Source organism: Temnothorax nylanderi, unplaced genomic scaffold (assembly GCF_030848795.1).
Source record: "Temnothorax nylanderi isolate EJ_2023f unplaced genomic scaffold, tnyl_v1.0 TNYL_tig0115_pilon, whole genome shotgun sequence".
Lineage (NCBI taxonomy): Eukaryota > Metazoa > Arthropoda > Insecta > Hymenoptera > Formicidae > Temnothorax > Temnothorax nylanderi.
Window position 1 is genome coordinate 214,911 of NW_027249177.1, and position 23,928 is coordinate 238,838.

The following is a 23,928-nucleotide window of genomic DNA, read 5'->3' on the forward strand; positions in this document are numbered from 1 at the left end:
CGAAATTTATGGACAAACGTAGACGATGTAGCTGCGATACACCTACCTGTCGAATGCATACGCTTGTATATTTGAGCTCATTGCTATTATTGATTGTATTAGTTGATTAATGCAAACAGATACCTTTGCCGGTGCGTTATTTGATTTTAATTTGATTTTATGTCAACAAAAGAATTCGATAATTGCGTAAGATTATTTGGCAAATAGAAAGTTAGGAAAAATCTTTCTCCTAACGAAAGAAAAGTGCGTCTTTAAAGATCGTTCATTGAATACGCTGATTGCATTAGATAAATGCTGTGCTTATCTTTGCTCATCCGAGATAACACGAAAGCGGATATATACTAGATGTTCTAGAATTGTTTCGTTCATCTATAGATTCTTTGATCAATTTGCAGTTATTTCTTTGTGTCTGTATCAAATGCGTTATAAATTTTCGACGTGTCTTATTATTCTAAATTCTAAGACTATGTTAAGACAAAAGTTCGGAATACTAGAAGATTCACATTTGTGCATCTTTTAATCAGTATAATAATAATAATACTAATTTATGAATGTCACTTTGTCTCCTGTATATTACAAAGTCTTATTAAAATGTCTAGCAGCATCAAAGAATCTATGTTTAAAAAGTAACAGGTACTGTACTTTTAACACTTCTAAACTATCTAGTATACTATAGTGTAACAGCGGGTGAATAGTAATAAAAGATAAATTTTAAAATTATAATTAAAAATTATATTAAAAACTTATGTACCGTGAAAAATACAGTAAACGAAGATATATGTATCTAGAAAAGTTAATAGAATTAAGTTGAATCAAACAACTGAGTGAATAAAGTCTTAATTTTCGAAACTTAATTTTTAATACTTTAATGTAAAATTCTCTGAGATTCTATCCACCCGCTGGTCTTAGGGTAAATATCGACATCGCGATTTATGTTAATAAAAGCGCCATATCATGTCAGTCCATCCTTCGTTCCCAAGTGAACATTTGTCTACAAACGTTTGTCTATAAGAGATCTTGCTATCTCATAAAATTCTAGTAACGAAAATTACCGGCTCTCTTCCTGGAACATTAAAAGTAATTATTGAAGCTGTTCCAGTAAAATAGAACCAGATCCCTGTTCAACATTCGATATCCAACGGACGGTTTAATCAAATGCATACACGTAAAACACTTTAATTATGATTTTGTTAAATATATGAATTTCTGTGATATTATGTAATTTTACTTTAATTGAAGATCAATGTATTCAAATTAAAACTAATTAAATCAAGGTGTCAATTTCTATTTTAACATAAAATAAAATATAAAATAAAATAAAATATTTGTAAAGATAAAATTTTTTATAATCTGATATATAAAGAAGGATTTAACGTAGAGTGAGAGATATCCGTTATTTATATTAATATTTGTGAAACGTCCATTAGATATTCAGCACCGCGAACAAATTGACAGGTCACTGGTGGCGCAATATCGGCACAATAAAGGCATCCTTCACCTACGGATACATACGAGACCGGGATGAAAGAGAGAAAATAGACAGCGCGGTAGCACGTGTGTATGTACATAAAAAAATACATCGCGCGTGATATAAAATTTCGAACAGAAATTCTCGAGAAGAGACGATTAGATGTAGAAATATTTTGGTAAAAATTGAGCAACAAGAAGAGAATAGAGCAGAATAGATAGACAGAACGAGAGAGAGAGAGAGAAAGAGAGCAAGAGAGAAAGATAGAGTGACGTCTCCGAGTGACAACGAGTAACAATAACAGAGGCGAAAAATCATCGAAACGATATAATGTTGAATAATCGAACGGAAAGGCGCTCTAGTATTAGCAACGAATATTTATACTTTTCTTTTGCGCTGGTATAACAATGGTCACATCATGATGTATCTCGATGCAAGGTGTGAAACACAAGAATATAGATCCTACTTACTGGAAAACAGCCCTTTTTTTTTGTCATCATCAAATCCGAAGAAAGTAAATGGTGCAATGAACACAAACATAAACAATAAGAAGTTCAAATTAGTCTCTTTACGAAATCAACCAATGCAGGCATTTTTCATGCAAGCGAGAATGCGATAAAGAGGCATCGGGAGACGGGGGGGGGGAGGGAGGGAAGAGAAAGAGGGGACACAGAGAGAGAGGTTGGTGAACAGAGGGTGAACTGAAGGATGGCTCGGGGGAGAAGAGATTGAGACGGGGAGAGAAAAAAAAACTATGACGACCCCTCGTCTGATTCGTTTTTTTCGTTTTAACGACACTCAAAAACCGATGGACGTTATTTTCTGATATCGTCGTGATAGTTTAATCCGCACGTTTACGGCTTTCCTTTCATTCCGTGATTACTTCCGTTCACTTTCAATTCTTCCCGTTTTTCACGACAGTGGTATGCCGCCCCAATCACAGAAGAAAAAATGTCACATCACGGACAGTTCTCTTATGATCTATACATATGTATATACACATATTTATACATTAGTCGCTCTCAATCAAAAATGCTTTTCGTGTTCTTTTCCTTTTCTTTGTCAGTCACGTCGTGGTACACCGGGGAGAGTGGGATGAAAATCGGGAAACGTCAGAGAAAAAGTATGTTAGAGAGAGTGAAAAAAGAAATAGGAAAACAAAGAAAGGTATGAAATATTATAACTAAAAGAAATAGTAACAAATAAAGAACGCAGAGAAAGAGAGGCTTTGTCTTACATACAAATCAAACAAAATATGGATAGATAGATAGAGAAACTTGTCGGGAAAGTAATCAACGCAGCTAAATCAGTAAATATCCAAGCAGGTCTACTCAGAAAAAGTAATTACCGACATGTCAATAAAACGCAAAATGCAACAAACGAAAGATACTTTTTGAAAAGGAAAAAAAAAAGAAAGGTTCAGAAATTAGAGATAGATGTAGGAAAAGATAGAGATAAAGATAATGAGAGAAGAAAAGGGCGGTGGATGGATGTAGGAGCGAGAGCGAGATCCGTTCCTGTAAAGGAATCAAAAACACATTCATATAAAATATGCAAGCATTGTCAAAAATTGTTTATGTCTGATGCACCACAAAATGCGTAGAGGTTGAAGTACACCGTACGTGGGGCTCAAAAAATGTTGTTCCCACCTGCTCCTGGAAGTTCAAAAAACATCACTTCCCTTTTGAAAAACATTCACAATTAATAATGTTAGTTGATTAATTAAAGATCATTAGTTTCCTCCGAACGTTTCCATCTCTTTTTGTCATGTCTCTTATTATCATTTGGCTTTTGCATCTTTCCTTTCCATTTTTTTCCCGTTTCTCCACCAACGCGTAACACGTACAAAAATCACACACATCCTTTTCTTGGCTACTTTTGGGGAAAAGTATGAAAAGTGCACACGTTCGCGTTCGGTCGGCCGTGCACACGCACGTACGGGCCGAGCCGCGGGCATTTTTTTTGTCTGCAAAATCACGCGCGTCGGCATTTTGCAACTCGTCAAATTTGGATCGAAAATCATGAATCGCGGCACAAAACCGTAAAAACGCGGCGAAACGAACAACGAACAAATGAAATCAAGTGAAGAGAAAAAGAAGGACGGGAAAGAAAAATTACACGCGCGCGTTTTCTTTTTTTTTTAATTCTTTTCTTTTTCTTTTCGACCGCTCATAACGTAACTTAACGACCGATTTTCGACGTAAAAGTGAATGAAAAAACTGGACAAGAGGCTTCGTTTGGAATCATTTAAAAAGGTACTCGCGCCGCGAGTATGTTCTCAATAGAGAGAATGAGAGAGACAGAGAGAGAGTGTTTTGTTGCAAAAATAGCCCGAACGGTCGATCGATTCAGGTACATGAAGCGTTTGAGGAAATCAGGCATAGCTAAGTATTTACCATAGTGAACACATTGTGCATATCAATGGGAATTAAAAAGTTCTATACATGTGCCGTAAAAAGGAAACTCATTTCGTTGCATATTAGTGATGAGAGAAATAATTGCCGACCAAAACGTATATTAGTATACAAGTTTATCCGCTCAGCAACAAAACGGATTCGTGTTAAATATAACGTAAGTCAACGCAAACGTACAATATATCGGCAGAAGGTGTACACTCAAGTTTTATATTTATACGAGATCATGTACATATATATGTATATATGTATATTTGCACATATATATACGTATATATATATAAATAGATATAATATACTACGTATATAGCCTACACATTCCTGGGACACGCGACACTTGTTCGGGACGAGTAGAATCCGCAGGATCTCATTCTTGAAAATAACGCGAATAATATTAAATACAGTTTACAATAGTTAACTGACGCAACAAAGATTATTGCGCGCGGTGTTAACATCGCGGAATGCTTACATTGCTGAGACTTTCGTTTCTCCGAGGTATCGAAGTGTATATCCAGTATATCTGAGAGCAAAAGAAGCTAGCAAGCCGCAAAGAAAAATTGCAAGCCTCGCCCACGAAAAAGTGGGTGTGTTCCAGGAAAACGATGCTGTCCATACTGCTAAAGAGAGACGATATGTAGATATCAGCGATTTAATATGGATACTTACGTCTAGGGGCTTCTTTAACACGATCCAACCAGACTCTGGCTGGATCTCAAAGTACTCCAGATTTTGCTCGTTGTTGGGTGAGCTCAGCGAGTATACGATCGCGCCATTGTTGTCAGCATCCTCGTCGGATGCCGACACTCTTAATATGTTTGTACCAATGCTCGCGTCCTGCTTCACGTTTTCCACATATCTCTGCGAAAGGACAAAAAATGTTTGATACGTCAATTTTATATTCTTGGAGATATCGTGAAATATTTAATTACATCCGCTTTGTGTAAAAATACAAGACATAATTACAAGATCGAAAGCCATAAAGTATACAGTTTCAATATTTCAATTAATTAAACAACCCATTTCTCTCGAATCATTATTCTTTAATTTCCAGTTTTATTTTAGCAAAATTTTATTCCATATGTATGTGTGGCGGCTAAATGGCTAAAAAATGTAGTAAAGTGGTAACTCAAATTCTTATCAAATATACATACACGTAACGGGTTTAAGGTAAAAGTGGGTTTAGTCGATAATTTACAAGATCCACTTTAGATATAGCTTCGTGTTTCCGACTTAATAAATTATGGACTTGTGTTTTCCACTTGCTACAAACTCTCCGTATGCTATTAAGTCGATGGAGGGTAGAATGTATTTTGATCGAGTATAAAACTAGCCCAAAGTTACATCGCGAATATATTCTTGAGTTAGGTACATGCACCGAAGCGTAACGCGTCGATGGTGGTTTCGTCACGCACAGTCTTACTTCCGGACATCTGTTATCGTGTCTCTAACCCGTATGGTTTCCTTAAATGCTTGCCTACGGGGTTGAGTGTACCCACCTGTCGGTCAAACAACGGCGGGTTGTCGTTCACGTCCGTTATTTCGACGGTAAATGAGCAAACACCTTCCAGCGAGGGCTCACCCTGATCCGTCGCCTTAACGGTGACGGATACAAATTTTCCGTCATCGCCCTCGCGATCGAACACCTGGAAACACAGCCGTGTCCGTTACTAGATGCAAATACATTAATACGAAATCTCTTAATATCTACAATATCTGTGAGTAGTTTGCAATTATGAAATTTTTTTAATTGCCACGACGTAACGGAAACTATAGGAAAAATTTATTTTATGGAAAGCAATGATAAACTATGCGGTTAAATCAACAATGGATCAAGTTTTATTAGATTTTAGAAGGAATACAAAATTTATTCCAGAATTTGCTGTTTACATTTAATATAATTAACAAAATATGTGTATTTTTATACTGTTTTTGATTAACGAGATTGACATAAAAAGTGAAGAGTAATAGAATCATATAAAAAAATGACATAGATATATTATTTTATTAATATCTTTTTGTTAGAAATCTTTATGGACTCGCGGCACGAACAATAATTAGAGTGTTAAGTGCCTTGCATGCTTATCTTTCGGTCTACGATACGTGTAATAAAAGATAAAAGAGTAGAAGCTAGAGCTAGAGATTGTTAGATGTTTTTTAATACGTTTAGAATATTAAATGTACTCTCCAACGCGAATTGCATTCGTATTATCTTTTAAATGATACATTCGGATATAGTAACGCAATATTTATGGCTTTATCAAGCATAAAAAAGTTTAGAAATGAACTTATATGCTTTACATAACTGTATTAAAATAAAAATGTAACAATCAAAATTAAAATATAAAACACGTCATAAAATATAATATTAAATATAAAAAAATATTAAAATATTTTTATCAGTAAAATACTATTAAAATAAACGATCATTAATTGAAGTACCTTATTGGTCAAGACCTGGCCGGTTTCCTCGTCAACGGTAAACTTCGTGCCCTTCTGATTAGGCTGTTGTACGATCGAATACTTGACTTGCCCGTTGACACCTTTGTCCTCGTCGGTCGCCTGTACCTTAATAACCGTGCTGCCGTTCGGCGCGCCCTCCTCCACTTTCGGGATATAACTCGAACAATCCTTGAAGACCGGCTTATTGTCGTTCACGTCGGTTATGAAAACCACGACAACCGCGGTGCTGGTGTGAATGGTTTTATCGCCATTCGGACAGCACGCGCCGTCGTCCAACGCGGTGACGTTCAGCTCGTATTTGTCCCGATCTAAGGAGATCTCCTTCCCGTGAAGACGAATCACACCCGTGATCTCCTCAATCACGAACTGTCCCGACGTGGTGTTCCCGCCGACGAATCGAAATCGCACGTTATCGCCGTCCTTGTCGGAGGCCACCACGGTGGTGACCAGGGTGTTCGGCCCGGCGTTCTCGTCGACGTTAGGCGTGTAAACCTGCTGGGAGAACTTCGGCTCCTCGTCGTTTTTATTCTTCGTGTATATCCGTACTGTCGCCGTGCCGGTTTTCGACGGCTCGCCTGAAAAACAAAACTCGTTTAATTATTTATTTAATATTTTGACGGAAACATTTTAATTAAATTGATAATTAACAATGCGACGTTTGCAGAAAGCGTAACCGTAAGATACACGATTTTTTCAATCTGCTTAAACGACATGTATTGATTTAAATTTAAACGTTACGAGTCGCACACTGTATAGTGGCTTAAATTATTGAATTCGGGTTGGGATACGCATATTAAGGAATATTTACTGCAACGTCAAATTTTCCAGATATGAAATATATACTCATGGACGCGCAATAAATAAAAGCGCACGTGTTACTCATGCCAATTCGGTTCTCTTTATTTCCAATTAAGCCGCGACTTGTTTGAAAACCATCACGCATTCGCGCGCCGTATACGTGCAAATAACGCAAATTCGCATCTACGGATGCGAGCTTTATTCCGTGCGACGCGAGACGGGGATTCGGGGCTCGTTTGAAAACCAAATCCGTGAGATTTAGCCGCTCGGGCTGATCCTCGGCTTGCTGACAGAACGTTAAAAGCGGCCGATTTCTGCTCTCTACGTTACGTGACCAAATCACTGAGTAAGCATCGACTTTGCGACATTTGAATTTCTTAAAAGCAGACATCGAGGAACTTTAGCGATCATCCACGGACGTGAGCCGACGAAACATGATGAAACAAACGAGTTATACACGATTCGATTAATCGCGAATGAAAAATAGCATTGAGATGATTTTATTAACGCAAAAAAATATATTCTTCGATAATTCGAGCCACATTGTGTGCTATAATCCAAGTATATAATTCGTTATTCTTTTTTTCTAACAATAAGTGACTTACCCTTATCTTTAGCAGTAACGATGAATTCGTAGTAGGCATTATTGTTGTCCGCATCGAGCTGCTTATTATTGACAATAATACCATTGGAGTCCACGCTGAAGTGATCATCGGACACTAAATACTCTATTTCCGCGTTTGCGCCTGAGTCAGCGTCAGTTGCCTTGACTTTCAGTATATTCGTGCCCAACGGGATATCCTCGTCAACGTTGTGAGCTTGGTAATCCGGTAGCTCGAATTTGGGGGCATTATCGTTCACGTCCGACACCCGAATCGTTAGCTAGAAATTAAGTAAAAAATTAAAACATTTTGTTCCGAATAAATGTTCAACAAGTAAGAAGAAGATACGCGCTCGTGCGCAAATTTTAGCGTGTGCTACATTTTCCGCGAGGGAAGGAATTATTATTCCTCGTGGAAGCAACAAAGTTCGGGAAACATAAATCCTAGTTACCTCGACCGATGTCGAGAAGCCGCCAGAGTCCTCCGTGGCCGTCACTATCAGAGAATAAATATGGGGCTGCCGCAGATCCTCGAAATCCAGTTCTTTCGCGAGTTTCACAATTCCGGAAGTCGGACCGATGTTGAACGTACCCGCGGCTCCTTGACCTTGCGCCTTCAGCGTGTAGCGTATCTCCCGATCGGCGAACGACTTGGCTTTCACCGATATTATGCTGAAAAGTTTGACTCGCATGAACATCCCGCGGACTTGACAGCTCAAGTCAGAATAAGCAAAGGTATATATTATATATACGGTGTAGGAGTACATTTTGGAGAAATCTCGATTATTTGTCACGCGAACGGGCAACTTGGTCGAATTTAGATCGAACTTCGAAAAGTCAACTAACCCTCGAAGACAAACAGTTCTGACAGTAAAATGAACTAAAGTCAAACAATTACGATATTCAAATGCAAGCAGTCTTGAACAAATAATGCCGTTGAGAGCAAATAAAAGAATGTTAACAAGCTGAACATGGAAAAACAAACCTGCGTTAAATGGATTTTGTAAATGGCCAATTGAAAAAAAATGATTAAAAATCTTTTACATTTTTATATATTTCTTATATTTTAAATATATTTTTAAATATATTTTTATAAACAGAAAGAGCTACCACGAAGGACAGCCATATAATTTACGACAGACAACAATTTACAGTAGAAGCAACATAGTTAAGGAAAAACTATTTTTTAGGCTTAACAATATTCCAGACGTTAAAACTTATCTAACCAAAAGTTACTAAAATTATTTATACTCGTGCAGAACCGCCTCGGAAAAAAAAGTTCAAGCCGCTCTTTTAATAAAATACAAACTGAAAGGGTTAATTGGCTGGTTGGAATAGAACTTGCGTACTAACTCGGAGTCTTTCTTCTGGTTTTCCGGTATCTCGGCCTCGTACGCCGTCATATAGAACTGCGGTGCGCGTTTTCCACCGACGATCGATAGTCTCTCCTCAGGAGTCGACTGGAAACGCCTCTCGTCGATACGGCCGTTCTGATCCTCGGCTTTCACGTAAAGGACGTACTCCATATCCAACTGGAAGAGGTCGGTACCTCGAGTACGCACTACGCCTGATCTCTCGTCGACCTCAAAGCGACCGCCAGCTGCGTACATAGTGATTAAGTTAATTAATTAATTAATTAATTAAAGGAGTTAGTAGGATACGTTATCTCTCTGTTGGTTTTACCAACGAAAATCTCGCAATAGATTACCAGTGTTAATTACATGGTAATTATACTGCAATTTCTCTAATTTTTGTTTACTACTTAAGATCAGAATTAAAATCAGAATTAAATTTCGATTAAAATATGCAGTGACTAAATCGTATATTTAAACGTTTCACAAAAGTTGGAAATTCACCGAGAATCAAAAACAAAATAAATTTCAGTTATAAATTTAATTATATTAAAGTTATTATTATTAGTTATTTGCGAATTTAATACACCGGGCGCATCGCATTAATAACGCAGAACGGATTTATATTTCATACATTATGCCGCGAAATAAAAAAAAATTGTTTATGATATTCGCGATTATTGTGGGAAAGCATTCGGCGTAATGGCATCATTACTATATAATCCTGTAAATTGCGGATACTAGGTCGCCGTTGCAATCATCAGATGCATTTTCGATGAGAATAATGCATGATTTTACGCCGATGCGATGCATATAGATTAATAATTAGGCCGTACGCCTGTGATATCGTTCAACGTGTTTCTATGTGGCGTTTGTTAAATTCAACATATATATTTATCTTATAATTAAGGAACTTCGACTGTTAAATTGACAGAGTATTCTCCCGTTTAATGAAAAATTTTGTGCTGAATTCTCGATTGATGTTTTACTTATACAAACGAGACAATTAGTCTTTCTAATTGGTAGTAATGTAGCATTTGTCAAGAGCGAGCTCTCATACATTTTCCTACCGATAAAAATTAATTTCTTCTACCAATTATTTTTTGCGATATGTAGTTGAATATTTTTGTAAAAGGTTAATTGATTAAACTGGATTATCATCGCAAACGAGCTCTATAATAATATGTTACATTTATAAGTATAAAATTAATACATGTACATCTGTAAAGCAAACGGCATTAAATACGAACATGGATATGAAAACGGAAAGAAAGGATATTTTATATAAAAACGTTTTTAATATTTTATATATTTGCATTAAACTTTTCTTTCGTAAAAGTATCAGTTACTCGTTAAAGCAGAGATTTATTGAATTTTTGTTAATATACAATACCATATATGGATATTGAAAATTACTTTTCTTCTTTCCAGTTTTTTAAATATATATCCAAAAACAATTCGCGTAACTATCACATTATTATTGTTTAAATGGATTATCAGTATATAATCTTCGAGTTCCTAGACAGTTTAAGTATTCCATACGCGTTTCATTAATTTCGTTCTTTATTATATTACATATTATACGCGGGACGTAAGCGATGATGCTTGAAATATCGAATCTCAATTAATCGTGATATTACGTACTTCGATCTCGCACGATGAAGTAATGGATGTTGTGGTCGGTGTCAGGATCCCTGGCTTGAAGGGTGAACACGTGAGTGTTCGGCGGTGCGTTCAGCTGAACGACCGTTTGCATCGGTAGTGGCCGATTAATGAAATACGGAGGCTCGTCATTCACATCCTTCATGTTGATGATGACGCGCTGATTGTCGGTATCTATAACGTCACATCGATTATCGCGTATACGTAATAACAGCGCCACGCGGAACACATTAACAATGTAGAGCGGCATCGCTGGTACGCCACTTGCGTGTCGCGAAATATTAATCGCTATTGCAACGCTATTTAAATACTATTTTTTAATAGAACATTCCGAAGGTTAATGACCTCGAAATGAATCTGTATTTCATCGCACAATGAAAGTGAATGATATATTATTTTTTTATTGCGTTTCACGTGAGAGATACTAAATTAGATTTCAAAAAGATATATCGTTATGAAGAAATTTAATTGCACGAATGCTGTATTTTCTTTCATGCTGCTGTTATATAGTTATTTTCTTTTAAAATGAGAGAGATTCAATTAGAATTCAACAATATTTTTCTTTCAATATTCCTTTTTGTGCAAATGTACATATTCTCGGTTTTTTTCGTACTCAAATAGCGTTTACAGCAGCGTTGATTAATAAACAAAAATTCGTCTTGCCGTATCTAAAATGCTACTCGAAGCGTGAGCAATAAGGATGCGCTTCTACAGAAAGGTCTTTTGAGAGACATAAAAATGCAATATGAAAGCAATATGATATATAGTAATGTTTGACTTATTTGTTTGATATTTAATACAAGTGGGCGATAGAGATTGTTACTTACATTGAAATCCTTTGGAAGCCGATATGATGCGAGAAAAGAGAAGAGTTATAATTATTATTAGAAATATATGCTTGCGGGAAATATATTTTCCGAGATACGACAGACATATACGGCAATAAATATTTTATATAATAAATTACAATTACATAATATTGATTTGTAATATGTATAGGTGAAGAAAAACACATGAATGTCTCTATAATTATTTTTATATTATAAATATTATAATTATGTACATGCATTATTCTCCAAATAATTAAAACTTGAGAACAAAATTTGGATATTAGAAACAAGTAAATAAAAAGCATATCTTTAAATATTTGCTGCCGTATATTATAATAATCTCTGCAAAATATATTTGATACCAATGTTCTTATCCACGTCCGAAATCACCTATATGAAACGAATGATACCGCACCTTTTACAAAGCCCCAAAGATACAGTATGAATTAAAGAAAAGCGTGAATATGTACGTGAAAACGGGCCATGAAATGTGCCAGTTGAGACTATTTCAAGCAATACTTATCGAAAATAAAATTTTACCATCGTAAAATGGGCACGGGACACCGGGTGGATATCGTACGCACGGCTCTTCACATGCGAAGAATACCGAAATTAATTAAACAATACCATAAATTATATCATAAAATGCAATAAAAAACGAAATTATGCAAATAAATATTTTCCAAAAAAAAATGTATCTTCTACATATAGCGATAAAATTAAATTAATTAAAAATTATGCCAAAACATTTTTTCGCTAGAAATCAATCACCAAGTGATCGGAGAGGATTTATATGTAAAATATGAAAAGATTTTTGTGATAGTACCTGTACCTGTGTTCGTAATGGTAACCCAGAAGTCGATAGTCTTTTCCGGGCCCAATTCCTCGTAGTCCCACTTCTGTTTGACCATCACGGAGCCGTTGGCGCCCACGGTGACCCACTTGTTCTCATCTCTTATCTTGTAGGTCTCCTTTTCGTTTTCCTTCTCCAAATAAAACGCGATCTTGCCCTCGACATTTCCGTCCGCCTCGGTGAAATCGACCTTCTTCGTCGGTCGCACCGCCCTAGTGACCCTCCTCTTCTGTATACGATGCACTTCCGGTGGATCGTCCGGTTCCGAGGTGAGGAACCGCACGATAACCTTGGCCGGTTTCTCCGTGCTGCGGCTCGGCGTGCGTAAGTCGTGCGCCTCGACGACCAGCTCGCACTCGCCGTCCTGCTCCGAGCTGACTTCCGGCTCGCCGGCGAGTAACAACTCGCCGGTTTGCGGCACGACGATCAGCAGGCTGCTAGGCGTGACCAACTTATACGCGACCTTGTCCCCGTCGGCGTCCTTGGCCGTGACCTTACCCACGGTGGAGAACCTCTTCCAGCCGGGTTGCGCAACGTTATTTTTACGCAAGGTATCCAAATTGGTCGGTCTGATCTCGAAAACGTACAACTCCCGTTCGAAAATGGGGTTGTTATCGTTCTGATCGAGCACGTGAACGATGCCGCTGATCTTCGAGGTGCTGAGGAAGTTACCGTCCGACGCGTGTATCACGACGGTGTAGATCCCGCGGATCTCGCGATCCAGGGGCCTCGCGGTGACCACCCTGACGCCCTGCATCTGGCTCTTCAGGGTGAGATTGAAGCCGGTGTCGCTGGACTCGGTCTCTCGCAGAGCGAAGGGACGTTCCCCGTTGTCGTCCGGTAGAATCTTGTAGTGAACCGGAAAGCTGCCGCGTGCCCGCAAAACCGGAAAGCCGTCTATTCGCGTGCCGACCGGCGAGTTCTCCGGTACCTCACCCTCGCCCAGACGGTCGTGCGAGAAGGTCAGCATGTTCCGGCGATTGATGACGTACAGGTGAAGGTCGTGGGTCTGCGTACCGTTGGCCAGTTCCTCCAGAACGATCAGGTTCACGGGACGGTCCACCAGCGGCGTCAGGTCCGACGTCGTCATCACCAGGCCGTTCCCCAGCACGGTGAAGTACTTGGAGAAACCGGTCTCCAGAAGACGGAAATTGGAGGCGCGACTCGCGTCGCGCCGGAATTGCGTCACCTCGTAACCGGGGTAGACATCGTGCGGCAACACGGCCACCTTGGCGTAGATGACGGAAGCGATTGCCAGTAGGAAGACGACGACTCGTGCGTGCCACATCCTGCTCTGTTTGTACTGCTCTCCCGCTCTCTATCCTCTCGCGCTCTCACTCTCAGTACGCCAGGTACCTCTACTAGAGCATCAGTGTTGATGCCAACTGGAAAGTAAAGCACAGAGAGAAAATTGTTAGTCGAGGGGACAAAACGCGATAGGTCAACGTAAAAACTACGCTCGAGAAATAAAACACTGGGGAGTTTTGATGAACGAATAGGACATAGAATTTAATAAAATCAAAAATTAATGATGTTAGGATATTATTTAATTTAAAAATTGTTGTTCTTTTTTTGAATTCTAGAAATATTACTCACAATAAGTCACGCATGAACATATTACGTTTAAAAATATATAATATTCTATATAATAGAATTAATTATTATATTTTTAATTACTATTTAAATTAATATTTGTTAATATTACGAGGAAAGTCTAATATCTGGATAGTATCTGCATAAATCTTTTGATTAATAATATAACAATACAGATTAATGAGCCAGACGATAAGATATTACGTTGTTTGCAGCACTTTGCGCGCGTGAGAAATATGCATCTACGAATTTATCGAAACAGACGAATTAACATAGCGATAATGAGGCCGTGATGGGCTAATGCCCGCGTTTAAGCATTTCCCAGTGATTTTGTGTGCATTTTCAATCATTGCATTTGGAATATCTGAATAGCCGAGCCGTAAATTCATTACGCGTGAACAATTTAGGCGCGCATCCCGTGACGCTACATGACGGCATTTATATATTCGCGTGCAATTACACGCGCATCGGCCGCAACGTGAGAAAGCCCTCATATAACGTCATTAACGTGCCTCGCACAAAAGCTCATGACCCGTGTTACGTATATTGGAAGCAACGCAGTAAATTAACCTTAATTTTATTTTCGATCGAACACTCCCTATGTACGGCCGTAACGTGCATTTAATCGCTTCCTAACATAGCTAGTTGTGAAGTACATCGAGTGCTTCGCAATAGACACGCATTTATTGTTTCTCTTCTAAAATGTGCGAAGAGAGATGTTAGGGAAATAAAAATATTAATTGATAAAATAAAAATTCTTTTTCAAAATAAAATTTACTCGTAGCTCTTTTGTAGCTTTATTTTAATTTTAAGAGTATACGAACGTGTTGAAAAGTTTTGACGAATTAAACTGCAGCATATTTATATTATGTAATACGGCAATATCATATTTGCAACTTAATTATTTCATAACTCGTTATTCGAAAAATAATATTTTAATTTAATTAATTTAAAATTGATAATAATATCTACCGCGTTGATTGTATTTTATCGAAATTTCTCATATCACGATTACATGAATTTTATTTTAATACTGCTACACGTAACACGATATAAATAGCGTAAAGCTCTCGTGGAATCTAATATGATCTCATATATCTTTTCGAAATGCGACTATCTTAATCTTGCGCTTTATATTCAATTACAGGGAGGCTAGTATTATCGTTCGTATAAAATCCGCATTGCACGAAACGCTTACAATTTCGGTATTATGATAATACTCCGAAAGGGAAAGAGGAAACACCATAATTCTAAAGATAAAGATGCCGCATGTAAAACAGTACAAATTGAGCAATATGAATACTAATTCAACATTTACCATAACGCCTGAATTAAATTTCTTATCAAGAATAATTTTATAAACTTCTTTGCCTCGTAACCCAGTTACATCTCAATTGAAGTCCGAAAAGAGTTGAATATAAAATAAAATTGGCAATGTTTGAGATACTCATTTTTCAGAATACATGATATATAAAAGATACACATTTAATATTTATTATAAAAGAGATATTACGTTTACAATGTAAACAATTCTAAAGAGCAAATGTTAATATTTTTTATCTATCATTTTATTCTTTTCGAAATTCGATTGAGATGTAAATGTGCGTTATGAAGTAAATGTGGGTTGAAAGTCTAAATTAAAAACTTAATAAAAATTAATGTTTTGAAGATACAAATCGTATCTCGATTAAATATACTCTAAGAAAGCGTCATTGCTTAAGGCAATCGAACTGTGCGATAAAGTATAACGAGCAACGCGCTTTTAGTTGTCGTACACTGCGCAGGATGCGACGAACAATGTCCGCATGTACCGGAAATAAGAACCGGCGCGTACGAGTTGACCATTGTCATTTAGTAACCCTCCGTTCCATTTGATTCTATTCACGCCCCAAGAGAACCGGATGTGAGGTCAGCCGCGGCTCGTTTAAGTTCGAAACCGCTCTGACGGCCGGCCGTACCGAAAAAAGAAATGTGCGAACATAACTGTCTTTGTGATGTAGTGCGGTTGTAACGTGAGCAGCAAAATTGGACGCAATATTGCCTCCGTAGTCCGTACTGTAATATCATACGAAATAAGAAACGTAAATTTTTATATTTTGGATAGTTATCGATTGCAAAAAAAAGCATACAAAAATTGTCAGCAAATAAATAATTTAAACGTAAAGGAATCAATTGTAATATGGGCTTTTTTAAGTAATCGGAAATTTTAATAGAAATTATTTAATCGATAAATTATCCTGTAATAATTTAAGCGTAATCAATTAAAAATAGAATGTGATTATTTCTTTAGAACATAAGAGAACATAGAATATAGAATATTAGAATATAGATATATTAGATATTAGATATTAGATATTAGATATTAGATATTAGATATTAGAATATAGATATTAGAATATAGAATTTAGAACATAGAATATTTCACGTATAACGCAATGTTTGAGCAAAAGTTTAAATCACTTCTTTGTTAAAAGTGCAAAATTACATTTATCTTTTACAAAAGCAAATAAAGGTAGGAAAATATATGTATTCGACTCTTTTAGGCTATATTTTTAGGTAATATTCTTCCGACTAAGTAAATTAATCTCTCGGCTCGCAATATAATTACACCGAAACGCGTCAGAAGTGCGCGCGGCTGCATTCCTGAAAATTATTTCGTGCAGTTCCGTCTAGTTTGCATGTTGCCCGGTTTCCCTTACTTTTTGTGTCCGCCTTCTCTCTTCCCTATAGTTTTTATTCTTTCGCGTAGTTACAGACAGATGTTGTAACGCGCTTCTGAAAGCAACCCGCCCGCTATTCCGCCAACTGTTGCGTTAATAACATACGAGTTTCTCACAATTGCACGCAACGATAACAAATTCAGGTGCATCCCTTCGCGCAACGACGCGACGCGCGAACTGCCGAGTCTTTGTGCGCAAACCGCGTACTCGCAACAAGACAATACCGCAGAGTGTTTTCAAGAACTCAATCCACACCGCGCGGCAACTGTTCCTAACAACGTCCCGCATCCTCCGGCAACCCACCCGCAATGCAGGTCGCGCGCAAGAGTTTGCGACCTCCCGATACTGTGATACGCGTATATGCAAGAGACCAATTCAAATTCGAAACAAGCAGCCGCCGCAAAAGCGCAAACAAATCTTGAGACTATCCGTCGACGACGATAGAATCGAGTTCTTCGTGAGCAAAAGTATCGGAAATAGTCATGGTTTTCAAACAAGTGATATTTGTTCGCTTACTTCAATTAAACCGAGTCAGAATTGCTCTTGAATTCTTGTATTTGTCAATAAAATGAGAACAACTTGAGAAAATTCACATTAAGACTGTATATTTTAAGAAAAATCATATTAAATTTCTTATAAAAAACGTGCAGCCATTTGTTTAGTCGATAAAGTTCCAACATTTAACTAACAAACACGAAATTAAATTCCTAATCGAGTATTAATCGAGTACTATTATCCCAGAAATTATTAATATTAATTAATCTACATATGGGGACTTCTAATTTAACTGAACACTGATATCTTTTAAATTTGCAACTAATGAGTTGAATGTTTAATCGAGTAATACAAGTGTTTGCAAAATTTGCACCGGATGAAATCTAATCATATAATTTGAATTTATTTAAATTTATTAGATCATTGTTATGTTAAATTTATAATACGTGCTTATGGCGCGTTTCCTAAATCAAACAAATAACCCATATATGGCGTTTTTTAGTTTATATTATCTGGACAGTGTTAAGGTTTAATTCAGTACGTTCGTCATACATGAATATGACATTTTAATACCAAGTACCTACTGGATACCTATATTTGAAAACTCTGTAATTGATTTTCTTGACAATTGAATCGCGCCAGCGACAACGATACGTATTGAATTAACCCACCACTGTGCCGTTCCTGTATCTATTTTCGTCGTAGCCGATACTCGCAAACACATTCGCAACCCGTTTATACGCCCGCGCAGAATAATCCTCCCTCTCTCGCTCATTCTCTCTCGGTGTTTCCAATCTCCTCTCCAGTCGTCTCCCCAGCGGCCTCTCCTGTCTCGAGAAGTCGAGACTTCGAGTCCCTCGGAGGGACCGAAGAGTCGAGGGCCCGCGGTCCGGGAGCAGATGCTCCGCCGCGCCGGTCTACATTATACGGTTAAGACCGACGGAACACGACACCTAATCCCTCCTCGAAACGTATTAAGTGACTTCAGCTGGGACAGCCAGGGGCCACGGGCTCTCGAGCACGGAAAACGATACATTCGCGCGCGCGGCCCTTAAAAAAGGACCCGGCTTATTCTGGCACACCGACCTTGCGAGATCGGCGATTACGCTCATAAACGTAACGCACCCGCATAAGATGCTTTGGCCCTTTCCGGAGATAGTCGGTCGGAATAACGTCTTGAATTTTTCTCACGAGCGAACGAGGTAATCGCAGACAAGTGCGCTTACCCTTTCTAGACGATTCTTTAAAATCGTAAATAAAAAAATCTAATTTTTTTCTTCCTTATCTGTTAGCTAACATAATAAACAATGTGCGATCGTGACGTTACGAGGAAATATATTTGCACTAAGAAAGCGTCTTGACTTCTTATTTCATTAAGGGAGATATATTTTTCATTTCATTAAGAAAGAGATACATTTTTTAAAATAAAATAAGCATAAATTTAAACAAAGAATCACGTTAAAAGTTTTGGTAGAACGTAACACATATTATTTTTTCAAACTTTAAATGTATTTCAATTATATTCTATGTATTATTAAATAGGGAATATAATGGTATTACTAATTATTGAAAATAATGTCCAACATAAACATCCTTTGCAGAGACGATTTTGAAATGTCATTTGCACAATTATATATTCCTTAATTATTGATTATCATGTATTATCATTATCGAAAACTCGAGTATTACATTTTGCTTCAGTTTTTTTAATATAACTAAAATATTTACTATACGTTTATTCTATTCTTTATTAAGAATTGATAAAATCAAATGATTAATTAATGAACTAAACGGGCAACTATTGGAGAAATTGTTGGACAGCCTTTGAATATATTTAACAATTTATTCAAATAATTGCGATTTAATTGTGATAAAAACGCATTTACACGTGTTCAAAATATTGCACGTATCGCGTGGTATCATCGATCATTTATAAAATATGGTGTTATGCAAAATTTATTACATTTTATGCGACATATTCGTATACATTGTTATATTTTAATAAATATCTTCTGAATCATTAGGAAACTAATGAATTAAATTGAGATAAAAATGTTTCCTCTTTGATATTTATGTTATAATAGAAAGATAATACATAGCTTCTTTTCTGATAAAAAAAACCACAAAGATTACGTAAGAGTGTTAATTATGCCACTTTCATTTAAGTACGTAGAGGAATCGATTAATCGTTTTTACGATCCCTCGTTTTCATGATAATAATGCACATCCACAATTAATGTTAACAGCAAAGAGCGTAGATCCAATAACTCGACTTAACTTTAATCAACAGGATTAATAGCCATTCTGCGAAGTGTAATAGACTTGTCATCTATCAAAAAGAGAATGGTAATTAAATCGTCGTTGAAACGGCACGATTACGCGGAACGTAAGTTGCGCTACAAAGTAGGTAGTAATACAATACGAAGCGTCTCCATTTGTGAAGCTAAATACTTACAAAGTAAAACGGAGATCGCACATTTACATCTAACAACATTCAAGGGGAATCAAATAGTACCATTTAATTATTCCCGTTGCTCGTATTTTCGAATGAAGGAATTTATTAACTTATTGACAAGAATCTGTTTTAGCGAAATTAACACGGTATTAAAACATATACATTTAAAACAATACGATAAAAATCTCGTTAAAATAAAAACTTGGAATTATTATAAATGTTAGGAACGCCGTAACACTCTAGCGAATGTTATGCGGGTAATTCGGGCAACTTGTGTTTTCTGTGTAAGCGTTCCTAAATATATCTCGGAGTGCAGAACGCTTCTCTAATACTATCTCGTTTCCAGTTCTATTTTGCTCAGAGAGAGATAAGAATAACAAGAAATGCGCGAAATTAAGAGGAAAATTTTTTTCTAACGCAATGCTGGAAATACTCCATGCACCTTGACGTGCACACGCTATATATACGAATGGTAATAGCGCATGCATAATATCGCGCAAGAGGAATATGTAAAACTACGTGCAAAACAAAAGCAATATGTTAGACATTGTAATTTTAGTTACTAACTCAATTTACAAAGGCAAATGATGTTTCTGATTTCTGAATGCTTTTTTCTTTCCTGGAGTAAAAAAATCAAATTTTTAATTTATTCGAAATATTTCTCAATTTGAAGATTAAAGATAAAGCACAAATTCTTAAACTATTACAATTTTATTTAGAAATGATTGTTTAATATTTTATATACAGCGACCAAGTCAAGTCACTGTCAAGTAATTTATTTGAATCATAAAATTCTCTAAATTTTTAGATTTATTTTATATCCTATTTTATATCTCAACAATATTTTTATGTAAATTGATCATTTCAAGATTCTTTGAGACGTTTGATGTTTTTTTCTGATATCATCAACGTCTCGAGATAATATAATCAAAATGTTTCGGAATTCTACGTGCGAATCTAAAAGTGTGGAAAAATCTGAAGTCAAATAAATCTCACTGTTGTTATACAGAATTAAATTAAAGAAAAATGTAATATTAATTCTAGCTTTATTTCGCGAAATTCTTGAGAATACTCATAAAATAGCGATATCGGAGGCGAAACTACAGATAAAATGCGGCAGACGCTGAAGCAGTTTCTTTCATGCGAAGTTCGTTGTAATTCCTAAACGAAACGCGCGCTATAATGGATGAACTTCGGAAGAACGCTCACAACCTTTATAAAACCGCTCTGAATGCGTGAAAATCACGTGGGCGTGCGTACTACCGGCCGAGGATAAATCTTGCCAAGGTAATGAGCTTATGTCACAGTTAAAACTCGCTCTCTTTAGAATGTTCGGCGAGACAAAAAAGAGAAATGCTGCTCTCCGCGGTTACGACTATTTCATTCGTGAAAGAGAAAAATTAGCCATCACTCATCGTCCCGCGGGAAATCTAATTTTCATCCTAATCTATTTCGCTGATTTTAAAACCAATTGTGGAGAATCAGAAACTGTTTTCGCATTTTTTTTTCTTTTGTAGGTAATACAATTTTATCATTTGCGAAATTGCTTAAAATAGATACATTGTATCGATGTTTATGCTTTAGTTAGGTACTTAAATTCACTTTTATTCAGTACTTGATTTGTGTAGGTTTGCGAATTTTATAATAGAGGATTTATGTTACAATGAAGTAGCAAAGTTAAGTTTGTCAAGTCCGTAAACATCTTTTATTCTGCAATGACTTATTTTCAACTTAAATCGTTCAAGACATATATAATAAACTGCGGAGCTGCTTCGATTCACCTTGCTTGTAAAGGGTCGCCTCAAACGCACTTTATTCGTTCTCTATCGTAATTTCAAAGGCTCAGTTTATAATCTTATCAGCGGATGCAGGTACGATCTTTACAACAACGGAAGAAAAAGCTTTTAAATGCTCCAAAGAGTATATTGCCACAAACCTCTCCGTAGCATAAAGCCCTCTCGCTTTGTGCATCGAGCAGTGTTCATTACAGCTGTGATTTCCATGAAGGAGTACAACGCTTTAACCATAAGTTCTCAAACGCGATCGCTATCGGGGCAAAAAATTCGCAGGAAGCATTTTTTACCTGTCACCGTTAAGATATTTTCACCGTTAAGATATTTTCTTGAATTGCGATCACGGAATACATATAACTTAATTAGCTTTTATGTGATCGATTAATTTCTAAAAATATATAATATACATATAAGTAAATAATATATATAAATGTAAATTCATAATGATACGAAAAAGACACAAACTAATAATTTTTTTTTAAATTACACGTATAACAGTTATCATTTTTTAGTCAGTCATCAGTTTTTCACGCAAAATATAGAAAGCAAAAATATTTTCTTAATACCTTTCTTAAAATTTGTATAATGATTATAAATATTTATATCAAACAATTTTCTAAATTAATTTACTTCTCTGGATAAATATCAATATTGATAGAAAATCTTGTTAGAAAATTTAAAGTTTTTTTCAAAGATTTTTTATTTTATTGACATCTTTTTAAAGAAATTAGACAAACGAGATACATAAAATAGCGGGCGCTTTTGAAATGCACAATCCTACTATGTACACAAATTGACTCGTTAGAGATACATAAGGGTTCACGGAGCAAGTACTTATGATTATATACACGGAAGTATGTACCAGAGAGTCGGTGCGCATTTGGTTGCTTTAGCGAGATTATATAAACATATATAATCTCGCAACGCAGACAACTGTATAAGATATTTCTTGATTGACAATACCGCCGTAAAATAAATATTTTTATAGCCATAATGTATTTATTTTTCATGGAATATAATATTGTAAAAATAAATTTTCGGTCTAAAGAGGCAGTATTTTCTTAATTTTTGTATAATTTAAATTGTTGCAAAAAAGATAAAGAAAGAAAGAGAGAGAGAGAGAGAGAGAAACCAGCAACCAATTAAAGTTGTTTTCAAACGTAGATAAAGTACACATTGGTTTGAACCCATAAGCGAATAAAATAAAGCTGATGTGCACCATGACTGAAAAACATGGAAACTGTAAACGATCACATTTATTTATCGTTGTTTGCTGTTGTAAATATCAAGCGATATATGCGGCGCGTATATATTCGCAAATTACTGTGGCCACTGTGTACATAACAAACTTTAATCGCCATTGATCAAAAATTGGAATTATTTTTTTTTTAATGTTCCTGCAAACTAGCTTGTTAAATTATTATTACTGAATATATATTTAATAGAGATTACAATTTAATTTCTCGCATATTCTCTCGCAAAAAAATTATTTGTTTCTATGTTAAAATTAAAATAACTCTTATACGAATATTTACATAATTAATTAATACAAAAATATAATTATGAAAACGTTACGTTATATTAAAAATATAATATTTAATAAAATTGAAATGTATGTATTACGTTTTATCAAGCTCAAATATACATCAAAAACTAAAAATAAAATTTTACGAATATATACAAATGAATCTACATGCTTACATTTATTAAGAATATTTCAAAATGTAACAAAATATATAATCAATGAATAAAAATTGCAGGAAATATAAAAATTAACATACAGAAAAGAAAAATGACGTTTGAAATAGCTGCTTAAATCGCGTTGCTGGCGTTGTGGCTTTATTTGGTAAATTTGATTATATCGATAGAGCCGTACACACACACTTGCATGCGCGCTCGCATTTATTACGGCGCGGCCGTCCAGTGTTACTCGCAATTAGAAGGACTGTGTTGGCGTTGTCGGGAAAAATATACGCTAATTGCTAGGCATACGAATTTTAATCGGGCATCACTATTCGGTTCACTGTGCGGTCGTACAAATGCGGACATTGTTTGGTTGACTGTTACGTATTGAAACAACGTGACTGTTTCGTTGAACGAGTTATCTGATTCGACGTATAGTCGGGGTGAAAATTATTTGACCAGTCATTGTCGCGAGTGCTTAATAAAATATCAGAGATGTTTAGTCGAAAACCAAATGTTGATTTTTTTCACTAAACTGTATTTTTTAACATTAATAGATGTTATTAAGTCGCTGATGTAAAATTAAATTTTATTCGCGGAAACTCTCTTTTTTTATTAAAGATTAAAGAAGCGTGGGACAAAAGATTTGCACTTTTCTTTTTAGAAAACTTTTTCCAGCCATTATCAGTATTATCAGTTAATTAACTGCATGAAAAGTGAATTAAGTAAAGTCCGTATTAAATTAGAGACG

General features: G+C 36.1%; 1 protein-coding gene and 1 long non-coding RNA gene across 4 annotated transcripts in view; both read right to left on the minus strand.

Annotated features, from left to right (window-relative positions):
• LOC139776236 (neural-cadherin-like) overlaps nucleotides 1–23,928 on the minus strand; it is a 199,609-nt gene that overhangs the window by 147,174 nt on the left and 28,507 nt on the right. For 2 of the 3 annotated variants that reach the window (XM_071712779.1, XM_071712780.1), the window contains exons 2-10: nucleotides 12,412–13,823; nucleotides 12,126–12,173; nucleotides 10,738–10,929; nucleotides 9,095–9,341; nucleotides 8,194–8,413; nucleotides 7,746–8,022; nucleotides 6,322–6,917; nucleotides 5,379–5,525; nucleotides 4,549–4,740 (exon numbers count right to left, since the gene is read on the minus strand). In XM_071712779.1, coding sequence (XP_071568880.1) covers nucleotides 4,549–4,740; nucleotides 5,379–5,525; nucleotides 6,322–6,917; nucleotides 7,746–8,022; nucleotides 8,194–8,413; nucleotides 9,095–9,341; nucleotides 10,738–10,929; nucleotides 12,126–12,173; nucleotides 12,412–13,726 — 3,234 coding nt within the window. In that variant the 5' untranslated portion in view covers nucleotides 13,727–13,823. Of the gene's footprint in view, nucleotides 1–3,090; nucleotides 3,124–4,548; nucleotides 4,741–5,378; nucleotides 5,526–6,321; nucleotides 6,918–7,745; nucleotides 8,023–8,193; nucleotides 8,414–9,094; nucleotides 9,342–10,737; nucleotides 10,930–12,125; nucleotides 12,174–12,411; nucleotides 13,824–23,928 lie in introns of all 3 variants that reach the window. The other variant, XM_071712778.1, reaches the window with a different exon arrangement.
• On the minus strand, nucleotides 4,079–4,542 carry LOC139776238 (uncharacterized). Its single transcript, XR_011719041.1, has 2 exons — nucleotides 4,352–4,542; nucleotides 4,079–4,254 (listed from the first exon to the last, which is right to left on the minus strand). It is a non-coding gene; the product is annotated as an uncharacterized lncRNA (long non-coding RNA).